This window comes from Rana temporaria, chromosome 2 (genome assembly GCF_905171775.1).
Source record: "Rana temporaria chromosome 2, aRanTem1.1, whole genome shotgun sequence".
Lineage (NCBI taxonomy): Eukaryota > Metazoa > Chordata > Amphibia > Anura > Ranidae > Rana > Rana temporaria.
In genome coordinates, this window is record NC_053490.1 from 369,228,767 (window position 1) to 369,251,665 (window position 22,899).

Consider the following 22,899-nt stretch of genomic DNA (forward strand, 5'->3'; position numbering starts at 1 on the left):
TTGTATCCTGAGTGGCTGCTTGCCCTCTCTCCTCTATGCCCTACGGAGCGTGAGCTAGGGGACTCTGGGGGCCGTGACCTGGATTAAGTTGCAGCTAAGGCCATCCTCACCACTAGAGGCTCTGGTGAAAACCTGCTGGATCTTAGACTCCACGCCCTTCCTGTGAATCTCTGTTTGTGCTCCAGTGGACCTGCCTCCCGTTTTCACTCTGTGTTCCATCCGCAGCAGTCTGCCATACCTAGTGGTACCTCACTACCTTGTGGTGCACTCCTGACTCAAACAGGGTGCATCTGTCATCTGGCCACAAGTGACCTGACAGTTATTTTGAGAGGACAGAAAATTTACACTGTAATACAAGCTGTACACTCACTACTTTACATTGTAGCAAAGTGTAATTTCTTCAGTGTTGTCACATGAAAAGATATTATAAAATATTTACAAAAATGTGAGGAGTGTACTTACTTTTGTGAGATACTGTATATATTTTGTATGAGGTCAGTGGGAGTAATGTATCATCTTTTACCCTGTTGATGATCCTGGCGAGAGTACAGGGGGCAATTGGTTTAGTTCCTTATTCGTTTTTTAAGAGATTTTGACAAATTCGTTAATTTCGAAATTTCCGAACTTATATATTTTTTTATGAATTTTCTAATTCCAAATTTTCTAATTTATGAAATGTAGAATTTCCAAAATTGTGCAAATTCCAAATTTTGGAAATTAGGAAATTCAAAATTCGAAAATTTAAAATTTCAGGAATTTGGAAATTTGAAAATCCGTGATATAAAAATGAAAATCTGAAAATTCTAAAACCCGAAAATCTGAAATAATAATAACTAACTAATAATAACTTAACTATTACTAACTATTAAATTATAGGTATTGTAAATTCCTTTCAAATTTGGCTGTTAGTGAACATGAATATGAATTTATCCGAAGTGGAACATAACGATCTAATAATAATAAATAATAATAAAAACTTTTGTTCCATTTCATTTGTTTAGATGCGGAATTCATTATTTTGGATAATTCAGCCAAATTTCAGGAAATTCCAATACCTGTAATTTAATAGTTATAATTAGTTAATTATTATTTCAAATTTGATTGATTTTCTTTCTTTATGTCAGATTTTCGAAAAAAATCTAAAATTACAAAACTCAGAAATTTCAAAATTTGAAATTCGGAAATTTGAAAAGCGAAAATTAAAAAAATCACGAAAAATTTGAGAAAAATTCAAATTCCAAATTCCAAAATTAAAAATTTTGGAAAATTCAAATTTGGAAATTTTGGAAATTCGGAAATTAAAAATGTTGTAAATTCTAAAATTCTAAAATTAAAAATGTTGGACAAAATTCGAAAACCCGAAAAATCTGGAATAATAACTAACTAATAATAACTTAACTATTACTAACTATTAAATTATAGCTATTGGAATTTCCTTTCATATACAAATTTATCCGAAGTTACGTTTTATCCAAAATAAACAAATGTAACGTAACGATCTAATAATAATAAATATTAATAATAAAAACTTTTTATTATTATTCATTATTAATCTGTTCCATTCCATTTGTTTAGATGTGGCATTCGTTATTTTGGATAATTCATACCTTCAGATAAATTTGTATTTGTTACATTCACTAACAGCCAAAATTTGAAAGGAGATTTAAAATACCTATAATTTAATAGTTATTATTAGTTAGTTATTATTTCAAATTCTAACATTTGAAATTCCAAAACTCGTAAAAATCCGGAAATTCGGAAATTTGAAAATCGAAAATTGGAAATTCGAAAATTCGGAATTCCAAAATTCAGAAATTCGAAAATCTGAAAATTTGGATTTTCGAATTTCAGAATTTTTGAATATCCGAATTTTAAAATTTCCGAATGTCTGAAAAAAGCAAAAAAAGAATGAAACAAAAAAAAACTATTTTTCAGCAGTGCACATGTCTAGGGGAGAGTGGAGTGCAATTGTTTTTTTTATTATTTCTCTGTCTTTTGCAGGTAGACTTTGTGTGTAGATTTGTAATAAATCTTTTCTATATTATTTTTTAAAAACTTAATACAATAGAATAAAAAAAAGCTGCACTCTAGTCAAACAGCTAAATGCATCATTTAAATTCAGATTTGGAAGCTAGTTTATTTGCCAAAGGATTGTTTTTCTTTTCATGTCCATCCAGCCCTGAGATTTACATAGCCTTGCCCCAAAGTACAGCCAGGAGGTTGACCTGACTTTTATTCTGCTGGGAATAAAAAAACATGTTCTTTGTTACCCCATGAGAATGCAGCATACCTGATTGGCACGTAATGCCACCAAACCCACTCCTAGTCCTCCTGTTGCTGTGCAGGAAATTAGAAGAGTAAAATCAAGGTACCAACACAAGCTTTATTTAAAAATAATTTAATTAATTTTAACAACTTCAAAACCATGTGCACTGGTGTATTATATATTTAAAGAGAAGTGGTGGTCGGTTTTAAAAAAAAGTAAAAGACAGCAGCTACAAATACTGTAGCTGCTGACTTTTAACCACTTAAGACCCGGACCATTATGCAGGTAAAGGACTTGGCCCCTTTTTGCGATTCGGCACTGCATCGCTTTAACTGACAATTGCGCGGTCGTGCGACGTGGCTCCCAAACAAAATTGGCATCTTTTTTTCCCACAAATAGAGCTTTCTTTTGGCGGTATTTATTTTTTGCGCTATAAACAAAAATAGAACTACAATTTGGAAAATAAATCAATATTTTTTACTTTTTGCTATAATAAATATCCCCAAAAAATATATAAAAAAAACATTTTTTTTCCTCAGTTTAGGCCGATACGTATTTTTCTATATATTTATGGTAAAAAAAAAATCGCAATAAGCGTTTATTGATTGGTTTGCGCAAAAGTTCTAGCGTTTACAAAATAGGGGATAGTTTTATGGCATTTTTATTAATATTTTTTTTTTACTAGTAATGGCGGAAATCAGCGATTTTTTTCATGACTGCATCATTATGGCGGACACATCGGACACTTTTGACACATTTTTATGACCATTGTCATTTTCACAGCAAAAAGTGCTATAAAAATGTACCGATTACTGTGAAAATGACAATGGCAGTGAAGGGGTTAACCACTAGTGGGCGCTAAAGGGGTTTAGTGTGCCCTGATTTGTGTTTATTACTGTAGGGGGCGTGGCTGGATGTGTGATGTCACTGATCGTCGTTTCCTATGACAGGGAACAGATGATCAGTGACAAGCCACAGAGAAGAACGGGGAAGGTTTGTTTACACTCACCTCTACCTGTTCTTCAGCTCCTGTGACCCGATTGCGGGACACCTGCGCCGATCAGGGTGCGGTCACGAAGCTTCAGACTGGGCCGCGAGCGCGCCGCTGGCGCCGCGTGCACAACCCACGGCTGGGCACTTAAAGGGCAACGTACCTGTACGTGCTTGTGCCCAGCCATGCCATTCTGCCGGCGTATATGGGCGTTAGGCGGTCCTCAAGTAGTTAACATACAGACACTAACCCGCCCAGAGATCCGGCGCTGTCATCACCTGGGCTGCCTCTTTGCTGGTTTTCGGGTCCCCAGTGCGGGAAGCCGGCTGTGACTTCCTGATGTTTCACAGCCAGCTTCCCACTGCACATCTGTGAGACACACTGAGCTTTCCAGAATGGTCCCACAGCTTCCTAAAACATGTGACGTGTGAAGGTTGCAGGTGGGGAGAGGGTCAAACCAGGTACTTGCTTCCAGAAAAAGTTCACAATCATCAGTAGGGATGAGCCGAACACCCCCCTGTTCGTTTCGCACCAGAACCTGCGAACACACCGAATGTTCGTGTGAACTTTAGAACCCTATTAAAGTCTATGGGACTCGAACATTTGAAATCTAAAGTGCTACTTTTAACCCTCCTCTTATGTTAGCTTTCTGTTACTATCCATGATGTTAACGGGTCGGTTTTGACCCGTGTCTTAAATCAGCCATAAAATACCCTCTGAACAATTTTTTATCATCCAATTTGTTTCTTACCTCTTGGTTACCTTGTTAGGATTCTTTATCCTTGAAAAGATTGGTTTTAATATTTTTGGTGTGACTCCTTAGACCTTTCTTTTGATAGCATACCTCTCATTTTCAAATTTAAAAAATGGTAAAATGAACCTCAATAGAATATTATAAATTGGTCCTATGTTTCTTTACTTTATTTAGAGAAGCAGACAAGCAGGCAAAGAGATAGGCCCCTCCCTAACTACAGCTCACAGGGTTGAGAGATTATTGGCTGTCAGTGTTGCTAAGCAGAGAGAGTGTTTATGATTTCAGTTTTGGCACTTATTAGTGTCCTATAATCCTATATTATAACTGGGTCAGAATTGACCCTAACACCATAAACGTCTTAATTTTCACCACAGTATTTTATAATTTAGTGAAAAGGATTCTTTTTATATTACATTGTTTAAATAGAGGTTCCTGACAAAGTAAAATAATATTGATGCAATAAACAAATTTATGTGATACTTATAGACATTCAAAACCTGAAAACGGGTCGGTTCTGACCCTAACACAATAGGAGGGTTAAAGGCTAATATGCAAGTTACTAGTGTTTAGTGTTTGGGGACCTGGGTCCTGCCCCAGGGAACATGTATCAATGCAAAAAAAAGTTTTAAAAACAGCCGTTTTTTCGGGAGCAGTGAATTTAATAATGCTTAGAGTGAAAAAATAAAAGTAAAATATTCCTTAAAATTTCGTACCTAGGGGGGGTGTAAAGTAAGCATGTGAAATAGCGCATGTTTCCCGTACATAGAACTGTCCCTGCACAAAGTGTCATTTCTGAAAGAAAAAAAGGCATTTAAATCCGGACTCGCGACTATAATGAATTGTCGGCTCCCGGCAATTCACGGCAATTCATAAAAAAAAAAAAGCGTGGGGGCCCCCCAAGATTCAATTACCAGGCCCTTCAGGTCTGGTATGGATATCAAGGGGAACCCCGCCGTCAGTTTAAAAAAAATGATGTGGGGTTCCGCCCAAATATCCATTCCAGACCCTTCAGGTCTGGTGTGGATTTTAAGGGAAACTCCACCCCAAATTTAAAAAAAAAATGGCATGGAGTTCCCCCAAAAATCCACACCAGACCCCTTATCCGAGCACGTTAACCTGGCCGCCCGCAGAAAAGAGGGGGGACAGAGTGCGCCCCCCCCCTCTCCTGAACCGTACCAGGCCACATGCCCTCAACATGGGGAGGATGTCCCCATGTTGATCGGGACAAGGGCCTCATCCCCACAACCCTGGCCGGTGGTTGTGGGGGTGCGGGTGGGGGGCTTATCAGAATCTGGAAGACCCCTTTAACAAAGGGGACCCCCAGATCCTGGCTCCCCCCTAAGTGAATTGGTAATGGAGTACATTGTACCCCTACCATTTCACGAAGGAAGTGTAAATAGTTGTAAAAAACACACACACACACACACCGTAGAAAAAAGTCCTTTATTGATAAAAAAAATAAAAAATAAATCCAGCGGTGGTAATTCACTCGGTCCCGGCTCCCTGCTCCAACGTTGTCGGTATCCAGCAACGGGTGACCTCCTCTCCAGTCCAGCGATGAGAAGATCATCCGGGATCCAGAGCGCAGCATCGCCCACTCGCCCGGGGTCACGTGACGGGTGGCCCTGCCCCACCAATAAAAGAAATGTCACAGCTTCAGCCGCGTCATTAGCCGGGCCGTGTCTGGCGGAGAGAGGAGGTGGGCGATGCTGCGCTCTGGATCACCCGTCGCTGGATACCGACAACGTTGGAGCAGGGAGCCGGGACCGAGTGGATTACCACCGCTGGATTTATTTTTTATTTTTTTATTAATAAAGGACTTTTTTCTACAGTGTGTGTTTTTTACAACTATTTACACTTCCTTTGTGAAATTGTAGGGGTACAATGTACCCCATTACCAATTCACATAGGGGGGGCCAGGATCTGGGGGCCCCCTTTGTTAAATGGGTCTTCCAGATTCTGATAAGCCCCCCACCCGCAGACCCCCACAACCACCGGCCAGGGTTGTGGGGATGAGGCCCTTGTCCCCATCAACATGGGGACATACTCCCCATGTTGAGGGCATGTGGCCTGGTTCGGTTCAGGAGAGGGGGGGCCGCACTCTGTCCCCCCCTCTTTTCTGCAGCCGGCCAGGTTAACGTGCTCGGATAATGGGTCTGGTGTGGATTTTTGGGGGAACTCCACGCCATTTTTTTTTTAAATTTGGGGTGGAGTTCCCCTTAAAATCCACACCAGACCTGAAGGGTCTGGAATGGATATTTGGGGGGAATCCCACTTTTTTTTGCATTGATACATGTCCCCTGGGGCAGGACCCAGGTCCCCAAACACTTTTTAGGTCAATAACTTGCATATTAGCCTTTAAAATTGGCTTTTTAGATTTCTCCCATAGACTTTAACAGGGTGTTCTGCGGCTTTTCGAATTTGCCACGAACACCCCAAATTGTTCGTTGTTCGCCGAACAGGCAATGTTCGAGTCGAACATGAGTTTGACTCAAACTCGAAGCTCATCCCTAATCATCAGACAGGAGGGGGTAAGGAGTAGAATGAATGGAACTGCCCCTCTCAGGTGAAGTTTAACTTTAATTCATGTGTACTTACTGTATGTAAAAATTTGTGAAAAGTGACACCATCTCAGGGCTACCCAATCCTTTATTAGCAAAAATACATTTTATACAAAAATGCTCTACAGTACAAAAAATATAGGCACTGACTCCTACTATTTCCCCCTCCTCTCTTGCCCCCCTCAACCCCAAGCCTACCTTATAAAATACAGACTCCATAAAACACCCCTCAAAATGTGAAATCACCTAACCAACCACCACTGTTCATCTTCTGTAATAAACTAGGCAAGAGTCATACAGGGACCACTGTAAAGAAGGTGAACTTTCAATACACCAGGTGTGCTGCACAGCCACCATGGACCATGCAGAGCTTATTACTAATGTTCATATAAAAGAATATCTGGGTAGTAGTGACCATAACATGATTTCATTTACTATTAGCTGTAAGCAACAAACACATACTGAAAATATAAAAACCCATAACTTTAAGAGAGCGAATTTTCCAAGGATGAGGGCTGCTCTCCAAGACTTACACTGGGAGGGAATATTGGCATTGATAAACACTGAATAGAAATGGGAATTTTTCAAAAAGACTGTATGCAAACTCACTGCAAAGTATATTCCCATGGGCAATACGTTTAAAAGGCTAAAAATAAAACCTAGGTGGCCCAAGGCCAAAGTAAAAAAAGCTATAAATTATAAGAAAAGAGCTTTTTAAAAATGTATAAATGAAGGAACACTATCATTAAATGTTACAAAGAATATAACAGATCATGTCAAATGGAAATCAGGGCCTGCAAAAATTCTAAACAAACAACAGATTGCAAAAGATAATAGGACAAACCCCCCAAAAATTCTTCAAATATATTTATAGTAAAAATGTCATGCCTCAGCATGTACTGTATGCCCTTTACAAAATAATCTAGAGTGGGTGACTGAGGACAAACGGAAGGAACATTTATTAAATACTTCCTTCAGCTCTGTATATACAAAGGAGGATGGGGGAGCTCATGTCCATAATGGGGGTGGTATTGACACAGACCCAAATTATCCACAATGGCTCAAAAGTGATATGGTCCAGAAATATTTAAACAGAATCAAGGTGAAACAAGCATCTGGACCAGATGGCATACACCCATGGATCCTAAAAGAATTGAGCTCTGTAATTTCAAAGCCATTGTATCTCATTTTTAGGGATTAATTAATGACGGGAATGGTACCACTGGATTGCCGTAATGCCAATGTGGTGCCTATATTTAAAAAGGGAAAAAAGTCTTTACCAAGTAACTATAAATCTGTTAGTTTAACTTCTATAGCTGGGAAGATATTGGAGAGATTAATAAAAGACCACATATATGATTTCTTGCTGGAAAAAAATATTTTAACCACTTAAGCCCCGGACCTTTAGGCAGCTAAATGCCCAGGCCAGGTTTTGCGATTCGGCACTGCGTCGCTTTAACAGACAATTGCGCGGTCGTGCGACGTGGCTCCCAAACAAAATTGCCTTCCTTTTTTCCCCACAAATAGAGCTTTCTTTCGGTGGTATTTGATCACCTCTGCGGTTTTTATTTTTTGCGCTATAAACAAAAATAGAGCGACAATTTTGAAAAAAAATGCAATATTGTTTACTTTTTGCTCTAATAAATATCCCCCAAAAACATATATAAAACATCTTTTTTTCCTCAGTTTAGGCCGATACGTATTCTTCTACCTATTTTTGGTAAAAAAATTCGCAATAAGCGTTTATCGATTGGTTTGCGCAAAATTTATAGCGTATACAAAATAGGGGATAGTTTTATTATTTTTTTTTTTTTTACTACTAATGGCGGCGATCAGCGATTTTTTTTCGTGACTGCGACATTATGGCGGACACTTCGGACAATTTTGACACATTTTCGGGACCATTGTCATTTTCACAGCAAAAAATGCATTTAAATTGCATTGTTTATTGTGAAAATGACAGTTGCAGTTTGGGAGTTAACCACAGGGGGCGCTGAAGGAGTTAGGGTTCACCTAGTGTGTGTTTACAACTGTAGGAGGGTGTGGCTGTAGGTCTGACGTCATCGATCGAGTCTCCCTATAAAAGGGATCACTCGATCGATGCAGCCGCCACAGTGAAGCACGGGGAAGACATGTTTACATACGGCTCTCCCTGTTCTTCAGCTCTGGGGAGCGATCGCGAGGGGGCGGCTAGAAACGAATAGCCGCGCCCTCGTCCCGGATCGCTCCCCGCGGGTTACCGACCACCGCATGTACCGGTGGGGGTCCCGATCGGACCCCCAACCCCGGAAAGGCGGGGACGTACATGTACGCCCATATGCCTGTACGTGCCATTCTGTGGACGTATATGTACATGCGGCAGGCGTTAACCGGTTAAGCAACAGACAGCATGGATGTATGAAGGACAGAAGTTGTCAGACAAATCTCATTGTTTTTTATGAAGAGGTAAGTAAAACCTTGGACAGAAGGGTGGCAGTGGACATGGTATACTTGGATTTTGCAAAAGCGTTCGATACAGTTCCCCACACATGGCCCATGTGTAAAGTCTACAGGCTAATTCAGAATTCAGAGAGTAGTGGTTAATGACTCTTATGACCAGTACACATGATCGGTCCATCCGATGAGAACGGTCTGATGGACCGTTTTCATCGGTTAACCGATGAAGCTGACTGATGGTCAGTCGTGCCTACACACCATTGGTCAAAAAACAATTGTGTCAGAACGCGGTGACGTAAAACACAACGATGTGCTGAAAAAAACGAAGTTCAATGCTTCCAAGCATGCGTCGACTTGATTCTGAGCATGCATGGATTTTTAATCGATGGTTGTGCCTACTAATGATCGTTTTTTTTTTCTATCGGTTAGGTATCCATCGGTTACATTAAAACAAGATTGCTTTTTTTTTAACCTATGGATAAATAACACACACGATCGGTTTGGTCCGATGAAAACGGTCCATCAGACCGTTCTCATCGGTTTGACTGATCGTGTGTATGCGGCATTACTCTGAATGGTCTAAAGTCATCAGTGGTGTACCCAAGGTTCAGTGTTGGGACCCTTACTTTTTAATATCTTTATAAACAAGGATGTAACTAGAAATCTTAGGGCCCCATAGCAAAATGTTGTATCCCCCCCCCCCCCCCTCACAAAAAAAAAAAAGAACTAATGCCATTGAATAACAGATTACCACACTCATGTGGCACAGTACTCAGGCAACAGCTTATATCAATTTCGAACAACAAAACAAAAATTTGCCAATAAAATCTACAGATTACATTGAGTACATTATAGTGTAAGTAAAGTTAGGTGGGGAAAGAAAAAACGTATCAAGCGTATCAATTTACTTGACATAACATTATCTTTTACATAAAAAAAATTGGGCTAACTTTACTGTAAGACCGCTGTGCAAATATGTAATAATGTTTGGGGGTTCTAAGTATTTTTCTACCAAAAAAAATGGATTTTAACTTGGAAACAACAAGTGTCAAAAAGAGGCTTGGTCCTTAAAGGGGTTGTAAATCCTCATGTTTTTTTCCCCTTAATGCATGGGGAAAAAACACCTTGCAGTGTCTGGCCCCCCCAGGCCCCCCGTTTTACTTACCTGAGCCCCAAATATCCGTGGGCGCGATCCCACGTCGCTCTCTTCGCGGCTTCTCAGCTCTTCAATGGATAGATTGGTAGCAGCGCAGCCATTGGCTCCTGCTGCTGTCAATCAAATCCAATGATGCGGTCGCCAGGGGGCAGGGCCAAGTCATACACTCTGTGTCTATGGATGCCGAGTGTATGACACAGGAGAGTGCCCGCGAGGTAACCCCCTTGGGAGAGAGCTTCCCAGAGGGGGGGTTATCTAATGTGGGGAGGAGCCACAAGAGCCGCTGTGGGACCCCAGAAGAGGATGTCCGTGGCCACGCTGTGCAAAACGAACTCCACAGCGTGGCTACGAAGATTTAATATCACTTTAAGTGGTTAAGAGAGGTATGGACTCCATAGAGAGATATAATTTTGCCCCTGTGCAAATCATTAGTAAGACCTCATCTGGAATAAGCAGCTCAGTTTTGGTCACCAGTTCACAAAAAGGATATCGGGGAACTGGAGAAAGTGCAGAGAAGAGCAAGCAATATAATAGTCAACATAATGATGATAAGAGGCATGGAGGAGCTCAGCTATGAGGAAAGATAAGAGGAACTGATGTTTATTCTCTCTGGAGAAGAGGAGATTAAGGGGGGATATGATCAACATGTATAAATACATAAGTGGTCCATATAGTGAACTTAGTGTTGAGTTATTCACTTTACGGTCATCACAGAGGACAAGGGGGGACTCTTTATCTTTGTAGAAAAAGAGATTTCATCTCCAAATATTGAAAGGTTTCTTCAAAATTAGAGCTGTAAAAATGTGGAATAGACTCCCTCCAGAGGTGGTTCTGTCCAGTTTAGTAGATTGCTTTAAAAAAAAGGCCTGGATTATTTCCTAAATTTACATAATATAACTGAATACTAACATTTATAGGTAAAGTTGATCCAGGGAATATCCGATTGCCTCTCAGGGGATCAGGGAGGATTTTTTTCCCCTGCTGGAGCAAATTGGATCATGCTTTGCTCGGGTTTTGTTGTCTTCCTCTGGATCAACTGTCGGTATGGGACTGTGTATAATTGTATAATTTTTTCCCCCTTTTATTGGTTGAACTAGATGGACTTGTGTCCTTTTTTTTTAAACAGACTATGTAACTATATGTGAGTACTTGCACATCTTGTATTCGTGTTAGCTTGGCATGGAAGTTTGTCTACTGATATCTTTACTAAGCGTTCGTGTTTTATAGAGTCTTTATTTATTAGGGTAGGATTGGGGGTAGGATTTTTTTATGTAATATATTATTGCTAATAAACGATCAGGTAGCCCTGAGACACTGTAATTTTTCACAAACTTCCTTGTCTTTTTGTTAGTCATCTGGGCCTTGTGGCAACACCCACCTAAAAATTGGGTATTGGGCACCCTGATCATGATTGTATTTGTATCTTGTGGATTCTCTGAACCAAGTTCTTTCATTTCTCTACTTACTGTATGTACACTGTGAAGAAAAATATGCTATATATATATTTATATATACACTGTATTTTTTAGGTGTATGCGTTTGTATATTGGTATATTGGTATATTGGTTGTAAATTGACCTGTTTTACTAATTTATGTATTTTTGTGTACATAACAGTATTTGCCTGAATAAAGAACAGAAGCATAAGCAGAGGAAAGATGGATGCAATGGGATCAGCAGCCGAGGAGGGCACACAGAAGAAAAAAAGGAGACCCTTAGTACCACCACCCCCACGTCCTCCTCGGGCATTATTCTGCCTCGGACTTCAAAACCCATTTAGGAAATTTTGTATAAATATTGTGGAATGGAAGTATCCTTTGCTTTGTCAATGTTTCAAAAAACATTACAACTAAAAAATATGCACTCATAATCAATATTTTTGTTGACCATCTGAAGCCAACCATACACAGTCTAATCTGCATGTACAATTTCCTTTACATTTTTATGCAAATGCCTGTTTGATTGAATACAAACTGAATGAATTGCTTAGGAATGTTGTTTATCAAAAATACGTTTTTCTTTGCTAATATTTCACAGAAAATCTGAACAGTACAGCAAAATTTGGCATTTCTGCAAAATATGAAAAAGTCAAAGGAGAATTCAAAGATAAGATGTCTTTTACTTGGTGCTGTTTTCTTGAGGGAAAGTATTGCATATCAAGTGCACCTAGAACTAAATAAAGTGGCAGCTCTCAGTGATATGGATGTTTTTTTTTATAAAAAAGCTATTCATCAACATGTGTGAACCGGTGATTACATTTTGTTGAAGGCAACATTGGTAATTTTGCAACAAAATAATTTTCAGCAGTATTCACTCTATTCCCTATTTAGAAAGGCTCCAGTTTTAGTAAATCAACCCCTTATTTTAAAGAAGATTGTTCAGAGACTGTATAATATGATTTTTAGTACAAAAGCACCCTGGAAAAATGTCAGTGCTAGATAAATGAGTGGAATAAATAAATGTTTATAAAAGGGCAAATTATAGGAAATCCTGTAAGGTCGACAAAAATTAACAAAATAAGCAACCACAGAGCGGTACAACAAAGGCATAAATATACAGTATTTCAAGGGCCCTCTTTGCCTTATTCTCCATATAGAACAAATATTTGAAAAAAATCATGGAAGGTGAAGTATATATATATATATATATATATATATATATATATATATATATATATATATATATATATATATATATATATGACCTGTGTGAGTTTGCAATCTGGAAAGTCTACTATTAGCTTTTTCATATAAGCACCATGTATGTGTTAAAGAAGAACTCAAACCAAAACTTTGGTCTGTTACAGTAACAGAAAGCATTACATTTCGTTATTAGGAACAGAAACTTGCCAAACATTCTATCTCCTCTGTATGCTGTTAAAAATGCTGTCATAATGCGTAATGTGTCTGTGGGTAGGTGCAGTGTGGTGCAGAGAACACTCAAAGTCCAGATGCGGAAACAGAACTGTATTGAAATTGAAGTACAGCAATACACAACAAACCCGGCAGGAAGGCAACCAGACCTAAATCACTCAAAGAATGATGCAGTGATTAGTAGTAGCAGTAGGTCTCAGGTGTGCTGATAGCAGCATGTCTTAAGGGGGCAAAATGGGGCCTGGCTGATCTGTTTTCAAGTAGGGAGGCTTCCAGGAAGGATGGCATGTCCCTGCACTTTTCCTACTTGTCTGGAACTTTTCCTGATACTAATCAGTGTCCCTGACAGACGGGTGACCTGGCCCTACTCTAGCCACACATAAAATGTACACCAAGCCTGGGAGCCAGGGTCTTAAATAGACTCTGCCTGGTCCAAATTGCCCGCCAGGGTCACATGGGGCGCCAGCATTCAATCAGATAGCTGCCCCCTGTTACCCAGTAAGCCATAGAGGAACCATGCCCCTCTTGACTTCCTCTCCCCTGCAATGCTGCTGCGGTTGAGCACTATCTGCAGTGGAGAAAGCAGACTGCACCTGCCTACATGTCCCCAAGAGACTCTCCATTGTTCCCTAACAGCTGAAAGTAAATTATAATACCAGAGGTTCCAACTCTTCTCAATTTAATCTAAAAGTTAAAAAAAGGTTAAAAAAATATATTTTTTACCTTTTATTTTAAATACAAAATCACTATATTCACTATATATTATTTTACTGTGCTTGATACTGATCAAATTCTGGACAAAATTAGCAAATTGTATATTATGGTGTCTTAACTTTGTATGGCTACAATAGTTCAAATTTCCTTTGACTCTTGATGCCAGACCTTTCGAGATGATCATTCTTCTTACCATTTTTGCCAATTGTGTGGCTTTGGCAATCTTCCTGCCGATGCCAGAGGATGACACAAACTCCACAAATTCTGTCTTGGTAAGAGTACTTGATGTCTTAATTTTGTTTAATATATCTGGGTAAGAAAAAAAGCATAATAATGATTAAATTTTAAAGAATCTGCTAATGAAATACACAAAAATAAGACAGTAGCTCTAGTGACTATACAAAAGAACTAGTGTCCACACATTCACGGTTTGTTGACTGCCAAATATTGCATTTGCTTACTACTAAAGGGTGTTTTCATATTCATAGCATTCTGAAAGTGGAATGCACCTATGGAATTTAAGTTGATTTGCTGCAGTAAAAGAAGGTTAAATTAACAATCTGTTTATATGCTTAACTTAGTGATTAAAGCTATGTTCACTTCATGTTTTATGTCTCCATATATAACTATGTATTGCTTTGGTCATAGAAGTTTGTATGAAGATGATGTTAAAAATACACATTTCAGATGTTGGTATGCCTAACTGTGTCTATATTTATTGTTCTTATTTACAGGAGAAGGTTGAATATATCTTCCTATTCATATTTACTATTGAATCATTTTTGAAGATAGTAGCCTACGGATTCATATTACATACGGATGCTTACTTACGAAATGGGTGGAATATTCTAGATTTCACCATTGTTTCTGTGGGGTAAGGATACATGCACTAAAAAAATGCTTATGGACCTAAAAGCTGGGTATGTTTTAGCGATGCAGGCTTTTCTGTTTAAACTGTAATATGCATATATTCATATACTGCATAATCAGGAAAGCCTATTTGTTTTTGCCTAAGGTGTTAATTCAAATTCATAATCTCAAGCTATGATACCAGCTCTGTGTTTTAAATAGCAGAGTATTATAGAAAATAACACAAGTAGGCAGAACTGGTGAGCAACTTTACCAAGGATTGTTATTTGGCTGCTTCAGCTCTTGGAAAATCTTTATAAAACATATTGTAGGTCTGCCACAAAGAAAAAAAATGTATATGTGCTGACTCCAGTCAAGGCTAAAGCCCCGTACACACAAGACTGGGATTCCCGGCGGTATGAAGTCCGCCGAGAATCCCGACGGGAAAACCGAGAACCTGCTTGTTAACCGTCGGGAAAACTGCGGGGAGAGCTTTGGCCCGGAATCCTGGCCGTGTGTATGCTCCATTGCAGTGTTTCCCCATAGGAAAACTGCCGGGTTTAAAACCGCCAGGAATCCCGGTGGGAAAATGGGAAAATAGAGAGCAGGTTCTCTATTTTCCCGCCGGGATTTCCGGCAGTTTTCCTGTCGGAAAAACTGCGAGGAAGCATACACACAGCTGGTTTTCCCAGTCAAAAGCTCTCTTGGCAGTTTTCCTGGTAGGAAAACTGGTCATGTGTACAAGGCATTAGTCTCGAATAAGAAAGGCCAATCCAAATCATCTGACATTTTTCTGCCTAGCACATGCTTCAAGGAAGACCCTAACAAACCCAAACACATTGATTTGTAAAATATGAAATTTTACCATTACATATGCTTTTCTGCACACGGCCTACTTAGAAGAGAAACCTGCATCTGTTGTGCAATATAGCATAAATAGTGCAAGGGTCAGGAGTATGTCATATACAGCCTAGTGTATGCAGTCCCCTTTGGGGAGGGCTCTACTGGCAGCAGCAAATCCCTGTGACAGAAAACAAATATGAAACTAATGCTGAAAATGTCCTCCTGATGGTGATCAATCTCCCCATACTCTCTCCTAACCAGGCAAGAGGAAGCCAACATTGCTCTGGGCCTCCCTCTCAAACCTCACATCGAAGTCCTCTGGCTCCGCACTTCATCCCCTGATGGCCAATTCTGTATGCTAGATGGAGGTGGAAGAGCAGGCCACCCTATTCCTATGGCAAGAAGGAGGGGATAAAGCCTAACTCCATGTTTATGATGAATTGAATAGTTTGTTTGGGCCAAGCTGGTACAAATAAACGCTTTCCTTTTCTAATAGATGTGCTTGCTGTCAGTGCTCTATAAACTGTATGCATACCTCCCAACTTTCTGAGATGGCAATGAGGGACACCTATTAGAAAAAGTATGTAGTCATACAACACATCTCCTGCCTCACCCCCCTTAAAGAATAATTGTACACAAAAATTATTGGTTAAACCAGGGGCGTATCATGAAATCAGTGGGCCCCTGTGCAAGATTAAAAGTGGGCCCTAGGTATCGAGAAATATATTAATCGTGGTTTAAATTTCGCTAAATATTGGACGTGGCTTAAAGTTAAGGTTGGTTAAATAGTATCTCCTAAATCATTGGCTGAAACCTGCTGACAAATTTTTGCTGTGTCCGATCACAGCACAGGTTAACAGGGAGAGTGTGCATCCCAGGTAGCTCAATGCGATGTACATATGCATTGTGGTGGCTGGCTGTTTCGCCCATTCGCAGTAAATGTACTGTAGGTGGTTGGTATGTGGTTAAAGTTATTGTAAAAGGTTTTTTTAAATAAAAACATTGTATACATTCCTAATTGCACAGAGTGGTAACTTTCCTCCTCTTTTTGGGTCCCCTACTGGCACTCTTGGCTCCTCCTCCCCTCCCGAGGGGTTAGTCATGCTGGCTCAATCCCAAGCCAGGCTGTGTGTGTCTATAGATACACGCAGTGTGGCTCGGCCCTGCCCCAGATCCCCCCTCACAGGTCTTGATTGACAGCAGCAGGAGCCAATGGCAATGGCAGTTAACCCCCATCCCCACGCTTAAAGTTAACCTTTTCCTCAATCCCAACCAACTCCCATACCCCATAGGTAATCACTTACCTGATCATAGGCTCCCACACCACTCTCTCTCCCTCCAGGTTGGGACTTAATTCTACCCACAGTACAGTCCTTCTTTCAGTGCCTGGTGCTGGAACACAGAGAGCAACTTCTCTGGTAAATCGACTTCTGTTCGATTGCAGTGGCCACACATTGAAATTTTGCAGGTTCAGCAGAGACCAGCTGAATTTTGACCAATCAATGTCCATCTTAAGCCTTTCAGAAACACATCAAAGGGAAAAAGTTAATTTGAACTGTCATCGATAAAGCTTACAGTATGTAAATAATTCAGAAATTGGAGAGCTCATCTACATACCTCAGTCAGTTAATTACTGAAAATTAAATAAGGAGATACCAACAAACAGTCTGGTTCAAACATCCTGCAAAAGTATAGCTAGCAATAAAAATAAAAACATTATTATTGGTGATTGTTGGGAAAATAACATGTATTAGTATTTTGATACATGAGTTTGAATGTATTCATACTTGTTTTCTTCCAAGGAGTTTTGTAGGTTTTAAGGTAACATGTATCATGTTCTGACAATTTTATTTCCATGATTTTAGTTCTACATCTTTTGATGAAAAATATTTTTACATTGTAGAGTTTTCAGTGTGATCTTGGAACAGATTAGCAAACTTCAGGGCTTACCTGCCCCCGGAAAAAGTTCTGGATTTAATGTCAAGGCACTGAGAGCTTTTCGTGTCTTAAGACCCCTGCGTCTGGTGTCTGGGGTACCTAGTAAGTTTAACCACTACTACCCTTACCCTCATACACATTTAAAGATCATTGGTACAGCGTTTGCACTGTGCACAACTAATACATTTGTGTTTTTCCTTCAGGCCTTCAAGTGGTTCTTAATTCTATCATTAAGGCAATGGTACCCCTTCTACACATAGCTCTTCTGGTGCTTTTCATGATTATTATATATGCAATTGTTGGACTAGAGCTGTTTTCTGGAAAGATGCACAAGACTTGTTATTTCAAAAATACAGGTGAGAATATTAAAGGCCTGGATTGGTACTGGAATAGTTGCCTGTAGAGTGTCACAATTGCATGTTTGTTGCATGTATTTTTTTCATGGTTATCTGCTTTATGCCCATTTATTGTTATAATTGCCCAATTGTTGCCCACATATTATCACGTTTGCCCCTTTACTACCCACATATTATTAAAATTTCACATTTGTTACCCAAGGTTTTTTTTTCAATTGACTGTTAGTTGCCTGCATATAGTATTATGCCACGTACACATACACGTACACGATCGGTTCATCCGATGAAAACGGTCTTGCCTACACACCGTCAGTTAAAAATCCGATCGTGTCCAATGCGGTGATGTAAAACACAACGACGTGCAGGGAAAAATGAAGTTCAATGCTTCCGAGCATGTGTCGACTTGATTCAGAGCATGCATGGATTTTTGACAGATGGATTTCCCCACAGACAATCGTTTTTTTTTCTATCGGTTTTTTAACCATCAGAAAATTTAAAAAAAAGTTCTATTTTTTTTCACCGATGGGGAAAAAAAAAACGATGGGGCCCACACACGATCGTTTTGTACAGGGCAGACAAACCGATCGTGTGTGCAGGGCATTAGTATATGCCCATTTTTTGTACATGTATTGTATTATAATCACTTTATACTTTTACTGCACTTTAGAGGATGATATTACTATAATTAAATCCCCACAGGCCTATACTATCAAACCATTCCACAAATATCTCTATTGCCTCTGCACTCTACTTGCACTGCTATAAAACCCTTTAAACGTGTATATTAAATAAAAAATCTTTGCTATCTCTATTGTTAGCATTGCACCGATACCGTTATCAGTATCGGTGCCAATAAAAAGCATTCTCGTGCAAATGCTCCGATAATAGAAGCAATATTTTCAGACTCGAATCACATATGTGCGGGCCGGGTTGCAGTGCAGTCAAGTGAGATTTTGTTCAGTGGTTCAGGTGAAATTCCAATGCAAATTGTATTGTATGAGATTAGAAATCGCACCTCAACAGGACTGAAATCGCCAGGACTCTTTTTCAAATCATACTGCGGCCAGTCTGCACATATGTGAACAAGCTGTAAAAACTCACTGAAACACACATGATAACTAAAATTAAATTGCAAAAACAATAAAAAAACAAAAAAATTATTTGTTCAGGCAGCGCTACATAAATAAGCACACTCCAACTCTTTACAATTTGCAATTATAGAAACTTTTAAAATATGTACAGGTAAAAATTTGAATATTGTGCAAAAGTTCATTTATTTAACTAATGCACCTTAAAAGGTGAAACGCAAAGCAAGATAGTTCAAGCCGTGGTTTGTCATAATTGTGATGATTATGGCCTAAAGCTCATGAAAACCTCAAATCCACAATCTCAGAAAATAAGAATATTGTGAAAAGGTGCAATATTCTAGGCTCAGTGTGTCCCACTCTAATCAGCTAATAAGCCATAACACCTACAAAGGGTTCCCGAGCCTTTAATGCAGATTAAAGGGCCGTCTCTGCACACTGTAAAGGGACTAACCTGTCAGAGCGCCGCTCTCCCCTGTGGGGGATCGGATGAAGACGGACTGTAGACGGAGCGGGTCGGATGTCAGCGAGCATGTCACCGCTGACATCCATGGCTCCATAGACCTGCACGGAGCATCCGTTCAGGTCCGCCTAAAAAACTGACAGGCGGACCTAAACGGTCCACACTTTTTAAAGGGGCCTTAATGGTCTCTCAGTCTGGTTAAGTAGGAATCACAATCATGGGAAAGACTGCTGACCTGACAGTTGTGCATAAAACCATAATTGACACCCTCCATAAGGAGGGAAAGTCTCAAAAGGTAATTGCAAAAGTAGATGGATGTTACCAAAGTGCTGTATCAAAGCACATTAATAGAAAGTTATGTGGAAAGGAAAAGTGTGGAAGAAAAAGGTGCACAAGCAGCAGGGATGACCGCAGTCTGAAGAGGATTGTCAGGAAAAGGCAATTCAAAAGTGTTGTGGACTTTCACAAGGAGTGGACCGAGGCTGGAGTCAGTGAATCAAAAGCCACCACACACAGACGGATCCTGGACATGGGCTTCAAATGTCATATTTCTCTTGTCAAGCCACTCCTGAACAACCAACGTTTACCTGGGCTAAAGAAAAACCGACCTGGTCTGTTGCTCAGTGGTCCAAAGTCCTCTTTCCTGATGAGAGCAAATGTTGCTTCTCATTTGGAAACCAAGGACCCAGAGTATGGAGGAAGAATAGAGAGGCACACACTGCAAGATGCTTGAAGTCCAGTGTGAAGTTTCCACAGTCTGTGTTGATTTGGGGAGCCATGTCATCTGCTGGTGTTGGTCCACTGTGCATCATTAAGTCCAGGGTCAACGCAGCCGTCTACCAGGAGATTTTGGAGCACTTCATGATTCCTTACGTAAACAAGCTCTATGGGGATGCTTCATTTCACTTCATTTTCCATCAGGACTTAGCACCTGCCCACACTGCCAGAAGCACCAAAACCTGGTTCAATGACCGTGAAATTACTGTGCTTGATTGGCCAACAAACTTGCCTGACCTGAACCCCATAGAGAATCGATGGGGCATTGCCAAGAGAAAGATGAGAGACATGAGACTGAACAATGTAGAAGAGCTGAAGGCTGCTATTGAAGCATCCTGGTCTTCCATAACATCTCAGCAGTGCCACAGGCTGATAGCTTCCATGCCACGCTGCATTGAGGCAGTAATTGCTGCATAAGGGGGCCCAAACCAAGTACTGATCCAATATTGATCTATGTACAATCCTTGTTTTATTGATTGCATGTAATATTAAAATTTTCTGAGATTGTGGATTTGGGGTTTTCATGACCTGTAAGCCAGAATCATCACAATTATGACATATCACGGCTTGAACTATCTCATATATTAGTTTCACATTTTAAGTTGCATTAGTGAAATAAATGAACTTTTGCACGACAAATTTTTCGAGTTTCACATGTAAGTTTAAAGTTCAAAATGTTTGCAACAATGTGATCACTTCACAATTCAGGTATCTTAGTATTCAAATACACGTGCTACTGTGTCTTCACTTCACAGTACAGGTGTAATAGGATCAAATCCAAAGTGCTTGATCACATCCTAAACACAATCATTACACCATCACCTCGACCTGTGCAACGTTGAGGGGTAAAATAATTCCCCTATATATATATTTTCCAAGTTTCTATGATTGCATATTCTAAAGGGTTGGAGTGTGCTTATTTATGTAGCGCTGCCTGAACAAATTTTTGTTTTTATTTGTTTTAATACTTTGATTTTTGCCTGAAACACGTGAATGGAAATATATGATTGTACATAATACAAATTGGCTAACCCCAGTAAAAAGTGGGGAAAAGTTGAAATATATTTATTGGTTTCTAATCCTAATGCTGCATACACACGATCGGAAATTCAGACAAGAAAACCGTGGATTTTTTCTGATGAAATGTTGGCTCAAACTTGTGTTGCATACACACGGTCACACAAATCTTGTCGGAAATTTTGACCGTCAAGAACGCGGTGACGTACAAGACGTAGGACGAGCCGAGATCAAGGAAGTTCAATGGGAAGTCCGGCTCTTCTGCTTGATTCTGAGCATGCGTGTTTTTTTGCGCATCGGAATTGTATACAGACAAGCAGATTTTCTGACAGGAACTTTTTCCGTCGGAAAAATAGAGAACCTGCTCTCAATCTTTTGTTGGCGGAAATTCCGACAGCAAAAGTCCGATGGAGCATGCACATGGTCGGAATTTCCGACCAAAAGCTCACATCGGACTTTTCTTGTCGGAATTTCTGATCGTGTATTCGTGGCATAAGTGTAATAATCCATTAAAAGATTTTTCGTTCATGCCCCTGTGATGCCCATTCCAATAAATGGATGCCGTTGTCGCCACTAGGACAGGAAAAGCACAGCATGCAATCAAACATTGTCAGAAGTTTTCATTCTTCACCACTTTGCTAAAAATTCATTTTTTTGATTTGTGTCCCAGTTGGAAAGATTTCCCATCACTTCCTCTCCTGACAGGATCTACAGTCCAATGAAAAAAAAAATTGGACTGTAGTTGGGTTTTTATATGTGTGTGAAGCTGGTATAGTAAAAACTACCTTCTGAAACAACTTCTTTTTCACAGATATAACAGCCACAGTGGATAATGAGAAACCTGCCCCATGCAGTAGTACAGGTCAAGGCCGTCAGTGCTCGATAAATGGATCCGAGTGCAGGGGATGGTGGCCTGGGCCTAATAATGGCATTACTCATTTTGACAATTTTGGCTTTGCCATGTTGACTGTATACCAATGTATAACTATGGAAGGATGGACAGAAGTACTTTACTGGGTGAGTGCTATAAGACTGGCTTTATATTTATTTACTTGATATGATCTACAGTAACTACATTTGACCTGACTTGTTCAGGTCAAGGGCTTGACTAAATTTCTAATGCTTAACAAACGCTCCTATAGCGTTAGTATGGGCGTTAGACTCACGTTACCTGCTTGCCGACCAGCCGCAGCAGTTATACGGTGGCAGATCGGCTCTGCTGGGCGAGATCACGTAACTATACGTCATCTCGCTGAGCAGCCAATAGGGGCACGCGCGCACCGCCGGAGGCGTATGAACAGCGATTTGTCATTTCCCCATGTCAGTCCACCCCCCATTCAGTTAGAACACACCCAGGGAACATGATTAACCCCTTCCTCGCCCCCTAGTGTTAACCCCTTCACTGCCAGTGGCATTTTTATAGTAATCAATGCATTTTTATAGCACTGATCGCTATAAAAATGCCAATGGTCCCAAAAATGTGTCAAAAGTGTCCGAAGTGTCCGCCATAATGTGGCAGTGCTGATAAAAATTGCTGATCGCCGCCATTACTAGTAAAAAAAAAATATTAAGAAAAATGTCATAAAACTATCCCCTATTTTGTAAACGCTATAACTTTTGCGCAAACCAATCAATAAACGCTTATTGCGATTTTTTTTACGAAAAATATGTAGACGAATACGTATCGGCCTAAACTGAAGAAAAAAATAGTTTTTTTATATATTTTTGGGGGATATTTATTATAGCAAAATGTAAAAAATATTCATTTTTTTCAAAATTGACGCTCTATTTTTGTTTATAGCGCGTCTTTGACCAGCAATA

The 22,899-nt window shown here is 39.8% G+C and overlaps 1 protein-coding gene across 2 annotated transcripts in view; it reads left to right on the forward strand.

Moving 5' to 3' along the window:
* Window positions 1-22,899, forward strand: part of CACNA1S (calcium voltage-gated channel subunit alpha1 S) — a 214,629-nt gene that overhangs the window by 38,192 nt on the left and 153,538 nt on the right. For both annotated transcript variants that reach the window (XM_040337734.1, XM_040337735.1), the window contains exons 2-7: window positions 11,781-11,973; window positions 13,917-14,022; window positions 14,485-14,624; window positions 17,346-17,482; window positions 17,584-17,736; window positions 21,890-22,095. In XM_040337734.1, the coding sequence (XP_040193668.1) occupies window positions 11,822-11,973; window positions 13,917-14,022; window positions 14,485-14,624; window positions 17,346-17,482; window positions 17,584-17,736; window positions 21,890-22,095 (894 nt within the window). In that variant the 5' untranslated portion in view covers window positions 11,781-11,821. The remainder of the gene's footprint in view (window positions 1-11,780; window positions 11,974-13,916; window positions 14,023-14,484; window positions 14,625-17,345; window positions 17,483-17,583; window positions 17,737-21,889; window positions 22,096-22,899) is intronic.